This window comes from Ovis aries, chromosome 14 (assembly GCF_016772045.2).
Source record: "Ovis aries strain OAR_USU_Benz2616 breed Rambouillet chromosome 14, ARS-UI_Ramb_v3.0, whole genome shotgun sequence".
Classification (NCBI taxonomy): Eukaryota; Metazoa; Chordata; class Mammalia; order Artiodactyla; family Bovidae; genus Ovis; species Ovis aries.
The window spans coordinates 50,526,234-50,541,515 of record NC_056067.1 but is presented as its reverse complement, the minus strand read 5'-3'; the positions used below and the strand labels follow the sequence as shown (position 1 = coordinate 50,541,515).

The window sequence follows — 15,282 nt, the reverse complement described above, 5'->3', positions numbered from 1 at the left end:
CAGACCCAGATGGACAGTTACAAGCCACAGCATCAGTGTGGGCTGTTCTGAGTAATCCTTAGATACTTAGGGACTACTCTGGCGGTCCAGCAATTAAGACAGTGCTTCAGCTGCAGGGCAGGGGACGTGAGTTCCATCTCTAGTGGTGACTAGGATCCTGCATGCTGCTTGATGTGACCAAAAAAGTAAAAATAAATTAAAAAAAAATTTTTTTTAAGCTTCATTTAAAAAGAAGTTGTTGGAAACTCAGGCTTTGAGCCCAGCCACCTGGCTTCAGATTTGGGTTCCACTTCTTCCTAGCTTTGTGAATTTAGGCAGGTGGCTTCCTTTCTCTAAGATTTGGCTTTCCCTCTCTGCATGTGGTAATAGTAATAGTACTCACCTCATAGGGCTATCTCAATAAATGAGAACAGGTACTTACTGTGCCTGGTACATAGTAAATATCCAGTAAATGTCCTTAGGATTATTAGTGTTGTTCTTTTTAAAGTACTTCAATGAAAGCATTTTTTCAGTCATTCATGTACCAGGTATTGTCTTTGCCACTGGGATTCAGCAGAGATACCCACAAGCCTCAGCAATCCGTGATGACTTGGGGCTTGGAATCTAGTCGGGGAGACAAACACATTAATAGTCCAACCCGGAGTGGTCGGGGCTGTGATGGAGGAACCCCATGGACCTGGGGATGCCCAGAGGAGGTACCTAATCCTGTGGGGTGAGTGAAAGTAGAGAAGGCTTCCTGGAGGAGGAGATGTCTGAGCTGAGGACTAAAGACCTATGGGAATCAGCCAGGAGTAGGAGAAAAGCATTCCAGGAAGAGGGAATAACCCGTGCAAAGGCCCCATCTTTACTGTTCTGGGCTCCCAGTCTAGTGGGGGAAACAAACCCACCCCTAGGGAGTGAGAACCTCAGAGATGGCATCTGACTTAGCCTGGGCTATGCCTGAGACCAGAGGTGTATGTAGGAGAGAGCAAAAGGGCATTCCAGATAAGGAGAATAGCCCATGCAAAGGCCCGGAAATAAGAGTATATGATGCTTTTGTGTGTGTGAGTCGCTCAGTTGTGTCCCATTCTTTGTGACCCCATGGGCTGTAGCCCACCAGGCTCCTCTGTCTGCAGAATTCTCCAGGCAAGACTACTGCAGTGGGTAGCTATTCCCTTCTCCAGGGGAATCTTCCCGACCCAGGGATTGAACCCAGGTCTCCTGCATTGCAGGCAGATTATTTAATATATCTGTGTGTTAGGACAGAATCCAAGAAGACAGTGAGCCAGAGGTTGGAGGGTTGGGAGGAACCAGAAGGTGTAGGATGTGGTGATTTTGAGCTGTGCCCTGAGGACAATAAGGAGGTGGAGGAGCAATCTAAGGCAGTGGCTAGAGAAGTCCAGGAAGGCCTCCCTTGGCAGCAAATGAGGAGCTAGCCTCCAGAGAGAGGTGGGAGTCCCCCAGAGGAGATCCTGGGCAAAGACCAGAGGTGTGACAGGGCCGGGGTCATGCCAGACCTCCTTTTGCAGGCTTTGGAGCTTGGTCTTTATCTGGGGACACAGGGCATCCTTGGAAGGTTTTCGAACAGGGAAAGTCATGATTCAGTTTATGGTTTAGAAGATCTCTATGGCTGTTGTGTGGGATATGGGTGAAGCATGTTTCTTGGGGTTGAGTGTGTCTGTCCCCAGTGTGGGGGCCATCCTCATCTAGGGGTTGAGAAGAGAATGGGAAGTTTGTGTATGCACTGGGGATGTAAATTATTCTCTGGCTTTGAAGAGCTCCAGGCTGGTTGGGGATGGTAAGGCTAGACACAGACATTCAGCCTCCAGTGTGCTCAGGGCTGAGACGGAAGGAGGTGCCTGGTTGGGTAGACGAGCCTAGAGGAGCGAAAAGACTCTGCTGGGAGTCACAGAGGGGCAGCCACTGAGCAGGGTTCTGAAACATGCACTGGAGTGTTGTTCAACCGCTGACTCCTGTGACCCCATGGACTACAGGACGCCAGGCTTCCCTGTCCATCACTATCTCCTGGAGTTTTCTCAGACTCATGTCCATTGAGTCTGTGGGTGCTATCCAACCATCTCATCCTCTGTCACCCCTGTCTTCTCCTTCCCTGAAGCTTTCGCAGCATCAGGGTCTTTTTCAGTGAGTCAGCTCTTCGGACTTGGTGGCCAAAGTATTGGAGCTTCAACTTCAACATCAGTCCTTCCAATGAATATTCAGGGTTAGGAATATACCAGGTGAAAAAGGAAACAGCCCCATGAAGACAAAAGAAGGGCCTGTGGTGCTTTGCTCGTGGTCCAGTGGTTAAGTCTTCACTGCAGGGGACATGGGTTCGATCCCTAGTTGGGGAACTAAGATCCCATGTGCCGCCAGCAAAATAAAAGAGAGGACTGGTGGGTCTCAGAGCCATGTCTCAGCTCGTCTGATCTGGCTGAATTGTTGGCTGGGAAGAGCAAAGCGGGCCAGAAACGGGAGGAAAGGCCCTAAATGTCACAATGAGCAGCTTGACTTTTCTCTGGGCGTTGATGGGGAGCCAGAGGGGGATTTTGAGGAGGACTGAGGTGTCGCTGTCAGGCTGGGTGAGGGGCAAACTGGAGACTCAGTGTGCTTGTCTTGTAGGAAAGGATGAGTTCTGAATTGGGGTAGGAACTAAGTGGGTGGAGAGGCATGGAGAATGCTGAGAGATGTGTGACGTTTCACCCATGAGACCTGGGGAGCGGTTGGCTGGATGTTGGGGTCAGGAGGAGTCTGGGAGACTTCTGGATCCCTCCTTGAGGCCCTATCCTTCCCAGTGTCTGTCACCTCTAGGAACCAACATGTTCCCCCATCTATTAAAAAGTAAACAAATGATGCACTTACTTTTTTTTTTTCCACCACGTTCACACTCAATTGGGCCCAGTCCTCATAAGGATTCATAACATCCTTATGAATAAGAGGCATTAAGCCTTTGAAAAGCAGGGGCGTTTGGGCTCAGATCTCTGTCCAGCGTGGTCTAGGGATTAGGCCCTTGTTGGATGGAAACAGAAGGACTTGGACTCAGGGAGGAACTTCAGGAAGGCAGATGGTGAGCCGGCAGCCCCCGGCAGACACCTGACAAAGATGTGTTTGTTGTGATTCTAGGGACAGAGCTTTATAGTGTGGTTGAGGCTGGTAAGATTCCGGGAGGTCTGTTTGCCCGGCCTGGCTGAATGGTTCTTCTGCGTACTCCAGACCACAGTTCGAGGTCTCTGCGTGATGTTCTTGGGGGCTCTGGCCAGAGGCAACAGGGGAGGTGCCAGCTTCAGTATTCTGTCTGGTGTATTTCTTCCTTCCTTCATCCCGTATTTCCTGAGCCCTTGCTCAGCACCAGGCCCTGTGCTGGGCAGAATCGGGGAGGGACTCCCAAGATGAGCAGGCCCAGGCCCTGTCCTGTGGGCCTCTTCAGTTGCAGGGGAGACAGACGTGGGCACAGATGGTTCTGGCCCAGAGAAATGGAGGTTGTATTGGAAAGTGAGAACCTGGAAGGACCCTTCATCCAGCCAGGGGGCATCGGGGAAGGCTTCCTGGAGAAGGGGGGGAAGTGTGCTGGCAGGAAGGGAGAACATGCTCAAGACAGAGAGAGGAGCTTGTGCAAAGGCCCAGCTCCTGATCGAACTGTGGGGAGATGTGGGGCAGGTTGAGACTCCAAACCCCCAGTTAGGGAGCTGAACTTTTTCCTGGAGATGGTGGGGAATCACCGAGGGCTTTTGAGCAGGGGAGGGTAAGGACCAGACGTCGAGCCAGGGGGATCCTTCAGGGAGTCATGTCAGGGGAAGACAGGAGGTGAGGAAGGAGGCCTGCCCTAGCATGTTGAAGTCCCCATCTGGGATTGTCACACCAGCATTGGTGGGTGAGAATCATCCCCAAATTACATCAAGGAAATTCAGGCCCCGAGAGCCCCAGGAACTGGTGAAGAGTGGATGAGCACCTCCAGTGCACAGATGGGTGTAGTGAGGAGCATGGGAAAGGGTACTGGTCCTCCAGCAGGTCCGAGCAGAGCTGGAACCCGGGTCTCCTAGTTGCCCGAGCCCACAAGACCACCCTGAGCCCCCAGTGAGAGACATGGGGTGAGAGAACCTTCTGGAACCAGACAGAGAGCAATAATGGTGACAGTGCCAGGAGTAGTGGCATTATGAAGTGTGAGGCCCCATCATAAATCAGCACTTAAGGTGCCTTATCCGTTACGGCCTCCCGTGTGGTCACAGTCATCGGAACAGTCCCCTGGGCCAGGCACTCAGGATGCTCGGTCATGGGCGGGCAGTTGATGGCAGCTCGCTGCTCAGCTGGGAATGACAGCTGGAATACCCACACATGGCCCCTCCACGTGATGCTGGCTTTTCATAGCGTGACAGCTGGGTTCTGAGAAGGAGTATTCTACGAGGCTCAGGTAAAAGTGGTAGGCTTCCTCTGATCTAGCTGTGAAAGTCCCGGAGCCTCAGGTCTGCTGTTGTGTATTGGCCAAGCTAGTCTCTTCCCAGATACAAGGGTTCAGGAATCAGCCCTTCTCTCTCTCTCTCTCTTTTAATTTTAAAAAATTTACTTATTTATTGGTTGCACTGGGTGTTCATTGCTGTGCATGGGCTTTCTCTAGTTGCGGCAAGTGGGGGCTTCTCGAGCTATGACGTGTAGGCTTCTCATTGCGGTGACCTGTTGTGTAGCACGGGCTCCAGAGCGCAGGCTCAGTCGCTCCGCAGCATGTGGAATCGTCCCAGACCAGGGATTGAACTTGTGTCCCCTGCATTGGCAGGTGGATTCTTATCCACTGTACCACCGGCGAAGTCCAGCCCTCATCTCTTGATGGGAGGAGTGACCAAGAAGTTTGAATCGACCACAGTGTTCATATCCCCATTTTACAGATGAAGAAACAGATCTAGAGAGGTCTGGTGACTTGCCCGACGTCACACAACTTACTAGTGGCTAGTAAGTGGCAGAGCCAAGATTTGAGCCCAGACAGTCTGGCTCCAGAGGCTGTGCCCTTAGCTAGTATGATACACAGAGAGAAGACACTCTGGGTCAGAGCAGAGAGGAGCTGTGGTGCTCCAAGTTTCGGTCTTTGCCCAGGGGGAAGAAATAGGCCTCTTCTCTTAGAGTTTCTTGAGCCTGGAACACCGGATGCCCACAAAGGCCCTTTTCCGTCTGGGAGTTTGCCTCTCTGCTCGGGCGTGAACCCTGACCTTCAGGCTTAGGCGTGTTCAAGGCTCAAGAATAAATGGGAACAGTTCTTTGTGACCACTGGGATGGGGTTCCTCTCTGCACACCAATTTTCCCAATTTCTGAATGATAGGGGGTGTTTGGCCTGATCTCAGGAGCCCTTCCCAGGGTTGATACTGTCCTTTTTTCTTTGAGCTTCTGTCCCTCTTGCTGTTGCAGCCCCATCCTCCCTGGGCTGGGAGCCTGGGAGCCCCTTGAAGGCAAAGCCCAGGCCTGACTCGTCTTGGGGCTCCAGCATTGTGAGGAGCAGGGCTTGGTGTTTGTGGGTGGGCTGCGTGGAGGCGGGAAGGGGAGGGTCCACGTCTGAGCCCTGCCTCCCTGTTCTCACTGCTCAGCCCCGAGCTCCCAGCACCGGATCCTACTGGACTTCCTTTTCCTGGACACAGAATGCACTTACGACTACCTGTTTGTGTATGACGGTGACTCCCCCCGCGGGCCCCTGCTGGCCAGTCTGAGTGGGAGCACGCGGCCTCCGCCCATCGAGGCTTCCTCGGGCAAGGTTGGTGGGGCTGGGCTGCAGGGCTGTGGCTGGAGGAGCCAAGTGAGTGTGTAGGACATGGGGGTAGACACACAGAGGGAAACACAAGGCCGGGGCACTCGATATCCATCGGAAAGATACAGGGACAAAGAAAGGTGGAGAGAGACAAAGACAGGAGATGGGGCGCCCCAGGGTGGGGGGCACAGGAGCAGACCCCCCTCCGTGTCACCCCAGAGCCCTGTACCCTGTGCCTGCAGATGCTGCTACACCTCTTCAGCGATGCCAACTACAACCTGCTGGGCTTCAACGCCTCCTTCCGCTTCTCCCTGTGCCCCGGCGGCTGCCGCAGCCACGGACAGTGCCGGCCCCCGGGGGTGTGTGTCTGCGAGCCGGGCTGGGGGGGCCCCGACTGCGGCCTGCAGGAGTGCTCAGCCTACTGCGGCAGCCACGGCACCTGCGCCTCGGTGAGCCTGACCCCACGTTTCCCCCTGGACCCCGGCCTGTGGTCACACCTTCCAGCCCCACCTCCTGGCTCTGACTCTGCCCCTGCCTGAGACAGCCCCTGCCAGCATGCTCTGACCCCCCCTCCATGACTCTGACCCGCCCCAGCCCTGCCCTGGGACCCTGCTCCCTCCTACAGAACTCCCCTCTCTGTCCACACCCCACTCCCCCACCTGTGACTCCATCCCACTTCATCAGGGGGCCCCTCCTCAGCCTGATCCCAGTCCCAGCCTCACCTGTAATCCACCTGTCACCTGTGAGCCTGGCTTCCTTCCTCTTGAGCCAGGCCTGACTCCACCCTCCCACCCCTCCACTCTGTCTGGCTTGGTGCCCAGCTGTGACTTCTGACTCCGCGTCCCCCCCGCCACCGTCTTTATTGAATTTGTTACAATATTGCTTGTTTAATGTTTTGAATTTTTGGCTGGGAGGCACCCCCGTACTGGAAGGTGAAATCTTAACCACTAGGCTGCCAGGGACATCCCATGACTTCTGACCTCTGACCACTGACCCGGGGCCTAAGCCGTGCGTGTCCAGGATCAGCCTGGATCAGCCTTGAGCCCTCTCTGCCTTAACCTCCCCGGACCTGAGTTCTTTCAGCCTAGGCCAACCCTGACCTCACCACTGTCTTTTTTTTCTCCAACCTGTCTGTCTGTCTGTCCTTGTTTTTCTTTCCGGGTCTTTTTCCTCTTCCTTTCTCCGCTGGTCTGACTTCTCTCCACTTCTCTACCTCCCTCTGGTTGTGTCTCTGTGTCCGTCTCTTCCTCTGTCTGCTGCCCTGTCTCGTTCCTGTCTCTCTCCTTGCCTCTCGGTTTTTCCATCTTCCCCTTTCGTGCTCATCTCTTTCCTTCTCACTTTTTGCTCTGCCTGTCCCACTCTGGCTCTTGTCTCTGTTCCCTGTCTGTCTGTCTGTCCCTGCCTGTGTGTCCCCTTCCCCCCAGCCCCTGGGACCGTGCCGCTGTGAGCCTGGTTTCCTGGGACGTGCCTGTGACCTGCACTTGTGGGAGAACCAGGGGGCTGGCTGGTGGCACAACGTGAGTGCCGGGGACCCCGCCTTCTCTGCCCGTATCGGGGCAGCCGGGGCCTTCCTGTCCCCACCCGGGCTGCTGGCTGTTTTCGGAGGTGAGCAGATGGCACGTGGTCTGAGTCTGGGGTCTGGAGGCCTGGCAGCCTGTGGCCAGGGCCTGACACTGTCCTCCTCTCCACAGGACAGGACCTCAACCGGGCGCTGGGGGACCTCGTTCTGTACAACTTCTCTGCCAACACCTGGGAGCGCTGGGACCTGAGCCCTGCCCCGGTATGGACCCCACCTCTGCCTCGCCAGGGGTGCCTGTCCCCTCTGTCAGAGCCAGCCAGGGCATCCCAGTTGCTGTCGTTCAGTAGCTCAGTCACGTCTTGCTCTTTGTGACCCCGGGGACTGCAGCACACCAGGCTTCCCCATCCTTCATTATCTCCCCAAATTTGCTCAAACTCAGATCCACTGAGTAATGGCACTCCAGAGTGACCCTGTTGCCCCGCACATCCCCCGCCCCTGCAGCCTGATGCAGGGCCACCGGCCCCTCCCACTCCTGCCTTTCTTTCTTCTTCCTTTATCCTCCTTTCTGCATCTTACCTTTCTCGTGTCTCTCGTCTCTCTCGGTTCATCTTTCTATTTTTTGTCCCTGACTCTGAGTCATCTGCTCTCTTGATCTCTGCGCCTCCTGCTCCCTGGGTCTCTGCGTCTCCTGCTCCCTGGGTTGTGTCTCTGACTCTCTGTCTTGGTCTCCGTCATTTCTCCCTGACTGCTCCTTCTCTCGCTGTGTTTCTCTGCCACACCTCTCTTTGTATTTGCACGAGTCTGTCTCTCGGGGTCTCTCTTCTTTTCTCTCTTAGCACGTGTCTGTCTTTCTCTCTGCCTCTATTGCATCTTCTGTCTGTCTCTCCGTCCTGCCCTGTCTCAGCATCTCTGTCTGGCTGGCTGTCCCTGTCCTTCTGGGTAGAACCACCTGTTTCTCTCTCCATCTCTGCATCCTGGTCTCTTCCTTACAGGCTGCCCGTCACTCCCACGTGGCTGTGGCTTGGGCCGGCTCCCTGGTGCTGATGGGCGGTGAGCTGGCTGATGGTACCCTCACCAGCGACATCTGGGCTTTTAGCCCAATGGGTGGCGGCCGCTGGGAGCTTCTGGCACCACCTGCCTCCAGTCCCTCGGGGCCGCCCGGCCTGGCAGGTCACGCAGCAGCCCTTGTGGACAACACGTGGCTCTATGTGTCTGGTGGCCGCACCCAGCACGACCTCTTCTCCTCCGGCCTCTTCCGTTTCCGCCTCAACAGCACCAGTGGGGGCTACTGGGAGCAGGTGATGCCAGCAGGTGGGCGGCCCCCTGCTGCCACCGGACATTCCATGGTGTTCCACGCCCCCTCCCGTGCCCTGCTGGTTCACGGTGGACACCGGCCCTCCACTGCCCGGTGAGTGACCTTCCCTCCACCCCCGCCTTGCAGAGCCGGGCCTGGCCCGACACCCTGGGCCTCTAGGCTTTGGCGGTCTTCGCCCGCTGATAGATTCCTGCGGTCCCTCAGCCACCGCTTCCTTTCTTCCTCCACGCATTCATTCGCTCACCCACTCACCCGGTCTCTACTCTGTCATCCAGCCTCTCGGTCACATGCTTCCCCACGCACGCCCACTCGCCGATCAATCTGCTTCACCTCTGCTTGGTGTCCAGCCCTGGCTAGATTATGCAGGGAACCCAGAGATGTGTCGGACTTGGGTCCTGCCCGTGAGTTGCTGCTAGTTCCAAGAGGATAAATATCCAGTAAAGCCAGTCTCAACCCTGGGGGATCATGACTCCTAAGAGCCCAGAGGAGGGAGAGGCCCTTCCTGCCCTGAGCTCCTCTCCCACCCCTCCCCGACAGATTCTCTGTGCGGGTGAACTCCACCGAGCTCTTCCACGTGGATCGGCGTGTATGGACCACCCTGAAGGGCCGGGAGGGACTTCAGGGCCCACGGGAGCGAGCCTTCCACACGGCCAGCGTCCTGGGCAACTACATGCTGGTCTATGGTGAGGAGGCTCCCTGTCCCCGCCTGCCAGGGGCCCACGTCTGAGCTGAGACCCCCTGCATGGATGCCCTCACCTCCCCCAGGCTGGCCAGCTGTGCCCCTTTCCTCCTTCCCCAGGGGGCAACGTGCACACCCACTACCAGGAGGAAAAGTGCTATGAAGACGGCATCTTCTTCTACCACCTGGGCTGCCATCAGTGGGTGTCAGGGGCCGAGCTTGCCCCTCCAGGAACTCCGGAGGGTGAGTCGCCCCTCTGTTTCTGTCAGGGGCTCCTGAGGGTCACTCACACTCCCACCGTGATGTGGGACTTTGGGCAGAAGCCACTCGGTCCTGTTTGGAGCTGGCCTCAGGAGGCGTGGCTGCACTGGAGGCAGGCCTAGGCCGTTGTTGCTGTGGAGATGGGAGACGTATTCAGTAGCATCAGATCTGGGTTGCAGTTGAGGTTTTGCCAGTTTTCAGCCGTTCCAGGGAACTGCCTCCAAAGAAGCGCCTTTCTCAAGATCAGACAGTGGGCAAATGCTGAAGTGGAATGGCCATTCCTCAACAACCTTTTGTATAAAAGCCATCATTTAATCTCTCTGTACCTCAGCTTCCCCCTCTGTAAACTGTAATAGCACTTAAACCTCTGGGCTGTGATGAGAATAAATTGATAAAGTGAAGAACAAGTGAGCACCGTCCAGACAGGGCCCAACACACCGTCCTAAGAGTACAGGGCCAGAGGGCTCACCTGGAGGGCACATGGAGAAGCCTTGCAAGCTCAGGAGATCAGGGGTAGCTCTGCAAATGGGAAGAAAGTCACAGGCCCTCTCCTCGGAAAGACCCTTGTGTGCACAAGCCAGGCATATCCTTTCAGTGGGCTCTGGACTTCCCAGAGGCCCATCTGTTCTCCCCACCCTACTGAATAGAAGGGTGGGGACAAAGGACAAGTGTAAGAGAAGGGACAGTAACGTTTAAGGGGTGGGCAGGAGGAGGGGTCCCTAAGGAACTCTGTTTGACCGTCAGAAATAAAGCCTTGGCCTAGCATTGGAGGCCTCCGATCCCAGCCCCCCTTTAGGCTCCCTCACTGGATAGGCCAGAGTGTGAGGCTTCTGGAGGCCTCTTCTTTCTTTGTAGATTTTGATCCCTGGGCCAGGTCCCCTGCACCTACAGAACATATAGGTAAGAGAGTGAGGGAGTCACCAGTCCCTGACCACTTACCCATCAGTCAGGACTCTTGGTTGTAAGCAACAGAAAGCCCATTGCTTAAGCAAAAGGAAGAATGTCTTGACTCCCTTGAGTGAAAACTGGCTGCAGGCTGGCCTGGACCCAGGTGCTCCTGTGATGGCCTCAGCCATGTCTCCCTCCAGTTCTCAGCCCGGTTTCCTTCAGTCTCTGGCAGGTTTGCATTTGTAGATGGTCACCAGCAGCTCTGTGATTATAGTCACCCCCTTTAAAATGCCCAGAGAGAGGGGACAGATGTATACCAATGGCTGATTCATAATGATTTATGGCAGAAACCAACACAATATTGTAAAGCAATTATCCTTCAATTAAAAATAAAATAAAATGTTTTTAAAATGCCTGGGAAAAAGACAGTATCTTTTCCCCAGGAATAGTAGGAATTACGTTCCCTCCCTGAACTAGTCACTGACTCTGATCAGCCTGGGCTCAAGCCCCACTGCTGCCAGAGTCCAGGCCAGCTCGACTTGAGTCTTGGGGAGTGTGAGTGCGAGGGGTGGTTTCCCAGAGGAAATGCAGAGGCTGTCGCTGGAGGGAGGCGTAGGTGTCGGACAGATGTGAGCCAGGTAGCCCACCTCAGCTCCCCGAGGGCAAGGCTCCATTTACAGAGGAGGAAACCAGAACTCAGGAAAATCTAGTCTCTTGCCCAAGGTCACACAACTAGTCAGCAGTTGATCTGTGATTTGAAAGCAAGGAAGTGGTAGACCCAGGATTTGAACCCAAGTCCTTCTGATCCCAGAGAGCATGCTCTGTCTGAAAGATAACTCGGGCAGCGGTGTGGGAGCTCCAGGAGGTGAGAGAACTTGTGCCAGAGCAAGGCCAGGCAGGCTGGGAGTGTCTCATTGGACAAGTGGGGTCGAAGCATGGGGGGGTCAGGGGTGGTCCTCTAGGTGGGTAACCGTGAAGGTGAGAGGGGGCGTTGCGGGGGTGGTCTCATGTCCTTGTGGGGTCTGTTTTCTCCTAGGCCGAGCAGCGCCTCCTAGTGGCCGGTACTCACACGTGGCGGCTGTGCTTGGTGGCAGCGTCCTGTTGGTGGCCGGGGGGTACAGTGGCCGGCCCCGTGGGGACTTGATGGCCTACAAAGTACCCCCCTTTGTGTTCCAGGCGCCTGCTCCAGACGTGAGCACTGGGGTGACAGGGAGAGGGTGGCTGGGGAGGAGGTGGCCTGGTTCCCATGGTTAAGGGAAGTTGTTGGGGGAGGGTCCCTGGGAGAAAGGGAAGAGATCCTGAGATCTGTGATGGGAGGGAGGTCAGACCCCAGGTCCAGGGGAAGAGGAATGGTGGTCCCTGGGGCTGAGGGCAGAGGAGCAGTGGTCCCTGGGGGTGGGGAGAAGCGGACTGGGGTCCTCAATGTTCTGAGCAGTTGGGGTCCCCTGGGACCATCAGAGTGAGTGGGGGTGTGGGAGAAGGCTCCAGGTCTGAGCACCCCCTCCTCCCTGCCCACCTGTCTGCAGTACCACTTGGACTATTGCTCCATGTACACGGACCACAGCGTCTGCTCCCGAGACCCCGAATGCAGCTGGTGTCAGGGGGCCTGCCAAGCCGCCCCGCCTCCTGGGACTCCCTCGGGGGCTGTGAGTGACTGTCTTCGTCCTCTGTCCCCTAGCACAAGACCTGGTCCTCAGTGTCGTCTTCGGCCTAAACCAAGTCGAGACGGACTTTGCTGCACTTGGGAGACTCATTTTCACACTTGAGATGGGCATTCCTGACCCTCGACCCTCTTCCCGATCCTTTTGTACTTCTGATCTGTCCCTAGATTCCCCACCCCGTCCTCTTGATCTTTTTGGTTCCAACTCGGCTCTCAGTCCCTTTCTTCAGTTTCCTGACCTTTCTGCCCCAAGACTCCTGAGTGTCAGGTCCCTTAGGCTCCCATGGGTGGTGACTGCCATGTGTCCCTCCTTTGCAGTGTCTGGCTGCCAGCTGCCTGGGCCTGAGCCGTCTCCTGGGTGACTGCCAGGCCTGCCTGGCGTTCAGCAGCAGTGCGGCTCCCCCCCGGGGACCCGGCGCCCTGGGCTGGTGCGTGCACAATGAGAGCTGCCTCCCTCGGCCTGGTGAGTGTCCAGTGGCAGTGTGGGCGGGGGTGGGGGGGGGGGGGGCGGCCCAGCCACCACACACCGACTTCCCTCTCCTGACCCTCCTGTCCCCACAGAGCAGGCCCGCTGCCGTGGGGAGCAGATCTCTGGCACCGTGGGCTGGTGGGGGCCCGCTCCTGTCTTTGTGACCTCCCTGGAGGCCTGTGTCACCCAGAGCTTCCTGCCTGGCCTGCACCTGCTCACCTTCCAGCAGCCACCCAACGCCTCCCAGCCTGACAAGGTGGGGAAGCCAGGGTGAGGAGCCCAGCATGGAGTGTCGAAGGGCCTGGTCTTAAGAGTTCTCATTTTTTTTCAAATGGATCTTTTTTAAAAAACTTTTAAAGTTTGTTTGTCTATCTTTGGCTTTGGCTGTGCTGGGTCTTCATCGCTGCATAGGCTTTTCTCGAGTTGCAGAGGGCAGAGGCTGCTCTCCAGATACGGTGCACCGGCTTGTCACTGTGGTGGCTTTGATTGTTGAGGAGCACGGGCTCTAGGGCCTGTGGGCTTCAGTAGTTGCCGCACACAGGCTCAGTAGTCGTAGCTCTCAGGGTCTAGAGCACAAGCTCAATAGTTGTGGCACAGGGGCTTATTTGCTCCACGGCATGTGGGATCTTCCCGGACCAGGGATTGAACTTGTGTCTCCTGCAGTGGCAGGTGGATTCTTTACCACTGAGCCGCCAGGGAAGCCCTCAAATGGGCCTTTATCACTCTTGTGTTTACCCCTTAAGTGTTCACATTCAAAGATCTGATTTTCCTTATTGACTTAATTTTTCTTTCTTTTTTTTTTTTTCGAAAAACTGTGGTGAGATAACACATCACATAAAATTTACCCTTAGTGATATTTAGCACATTCACTATATTGTGCAACTATCACCACTCTCTAGTTCGAAAATGTTTTTATCACCCCAAGAGGAAGCCCCAGATCCATAAGGCATCACTCTCCACTCCCCCCTCCCTTTGGCCTCTGGCAACCACTCACCTTTTTCTGTATCTGGCTATGTTAACCCTGATGGACAGGGAGGCCCGGCGTCCTGCAGTTCATGGGGTCGCAAAGAGTCGGACATGACTGAGTGACTGAACTGAACTGAATAGGTCGTACAATGGAATCATATAATACATGGCCTTTTGTGTGTGGCTTCATGCACTCAGCAAACGTTTTCAAGGCTCATCCGTGTTGTGGCACGTGTCAGACCTTTATTCCTTTTCTAAAAATTTATTTGTTTGTTGTGCTGGGTCTTCGTTGCTGCGGGTGGGCTCTCTGTAGTTGCAGTGAGGGGGATAGTCTGTTGCAGTGCACGGGCATCTCATTGCAGTGGCTTCTCTTGTTGCAGAGCACAGACTCGGGGTGCATGGGGCTCAGTAGTTGTGGCGCGTTTGGATTTCTAATCTATCCTTCCACAGTTTACCTATTCAAATATGAGTAAATTGATATTTAATTATTTTTGTTTCTTGCGGAAAAAGTAACATGCCGTCTATACTGTACTGCCACTTCCCTTTTTTTCTTGGTGTATCCTGGCAAGCTTCCCATCGCAGAACTTAGGAAACACTCTCTGTCTCTCTCTTTTTCTAACAGCTTCATAATATTCCATTTACATTCTAATGCCGTAGTGTTCTAGTTTATTTAAACAGTCTCCCATGGGCTTCCCAGGTGGCCTAGTGATAAAGAATCTGCCTGCCAGTGCAGGAGACATAAGAGATACTGGTTTGATCCCTGGATTGGGAAGATTCCCCCGGAGGAGGGCATGGCAACCCACTCCAGTACTCTTGCCTAGAGAATCCCATGGACAGAGGAGCCTGTTGGGTTATGGTTCATAGGGTTGCAGAGTCAGGCACGACTGAAGCAACTTAGCATACATGTACCCATGATGAATACTTGGGTTGTTCCCCCTTTCACAATTATAAAAACACATACTAGCAGTAAATCATGTAATAAGTCTATAATAAGTCTGTAATAAGTCATGTAATAAGTCTGTAATAAGCTTTGAATGTTGGATCAGGACTCTTTTTTTAAATCTTTTTAACATATAACTTACATACTGGTTCATTTTACAACAAAGAACAGGATACATAGGGTGAGGTCCTGAAGGGATCTGACCTTCTGTCCCCAGGGAGTTAGGGTGAGACATCTTCCTGGAACATGAATGTGTTCACTAACCTGTAACCTGGAAGTTCTCCAAACCCCCTAGTTAAGGGAGCTGGACTCTTAAGGGCTTAGGTGGAAAGATAGGATGTTGAGGAAGAAGCTGCTGAGAGATCCAGGGCCCTGGAGTTTACTGGGAGGTGGAGATGAGCAGGGGCTGGGACCCCGCTGCCTGCTGTCCGAGTTGGAGCCCAGCTCCCTTCCTAGAGTAACGATGGGTGAGCTTTCCGTCTCTGCTGCACCCCTAATCCTGGCCTCAGACTCCCATATAGTAAAACAGAGGAGGAGATTGGGTTGCTTGGTCTCTTCGGCTCGGCTGTGGCTGGAGAGGCCTGAGATGCACGGGGCCCGGCAGAGAGGTCCTCAAGCTCGCCTCCCCACCTTGGCCGGCACAGGTCTTGATCGTCCGCAGCACGACCATCACCCTGACGCCGAGCTCAGAGACCGATGTGTCCCTGGTCTACCGTGGCTTCATCCACCCGCTGCTGCCGGGAGGCCCTGGGGGGTCTGGGGCTGAGGATGTGGCCGTGTGGGCCCGGGCGCAGCGCCTGCATGTGCTGGCCCGGATGGCCCGGGGCCCAGATGCAGAAAACATGGTAAGAATGCCTGGGAGACTCAGCCGGCTATTTGCGGTA

At 55.0% G+C, this 15,282-nt stretch overlaps 1 protein-coding gene across 1 annotated transcript in view; it reads left to right on the top strand.

Annotated features, from left to right (window-relative positions):
* The window catches only part of MEGF8 (multiple EGF like domains 8), a 41,292-nt gene that overhangs the window by 1,090 nt on the left and 24,920 nt on the right, over nt 1–15,282 (top strand). The window contains exons 2-13 of the mRNA XM_027978350.2: nt 5,544–5,707; nt 5,944–6,150; nt 7,126–7,306; nt 7,393–7,481; nt 8,213–8,628; nt 9,073–9,218; nt 9,335–9,457; nt 11,400–11,554; nt 11,890–12,009; nt 12,342–12,486; nt 12,585–12,748; nt 15,043–15,243. Of these exons, the coding sequence (XP_027834151.2) occupies nt 5,544–5,707; nt 5,944–6,150; nt 7,126–7,306; nt 7,393–7,481; nt 8,213–8,628; nt 9,073–9,218; nt 9,335–9,457; nt 11,400–11,554; nt 11,890–12,009; nt 12,342–12,486; nt 12,585–12,748; nt 15,043–15,243 (2,111 nt within the window). The remainder of the gene's footprint in view (nt 1–5,543; nt 5,708–5,943; nt 6,151–7,125; nt 7,307–7,392; nt 7,482–8,212; nt 8,629–9,072; nt 9,219–9,334; nt 9,458–11,399; nt 11,555–11,889; nt 12,010–12,341; nt 12,487–12,584; nt 12,749–15,042; nt 15,244–15,282) is intronic.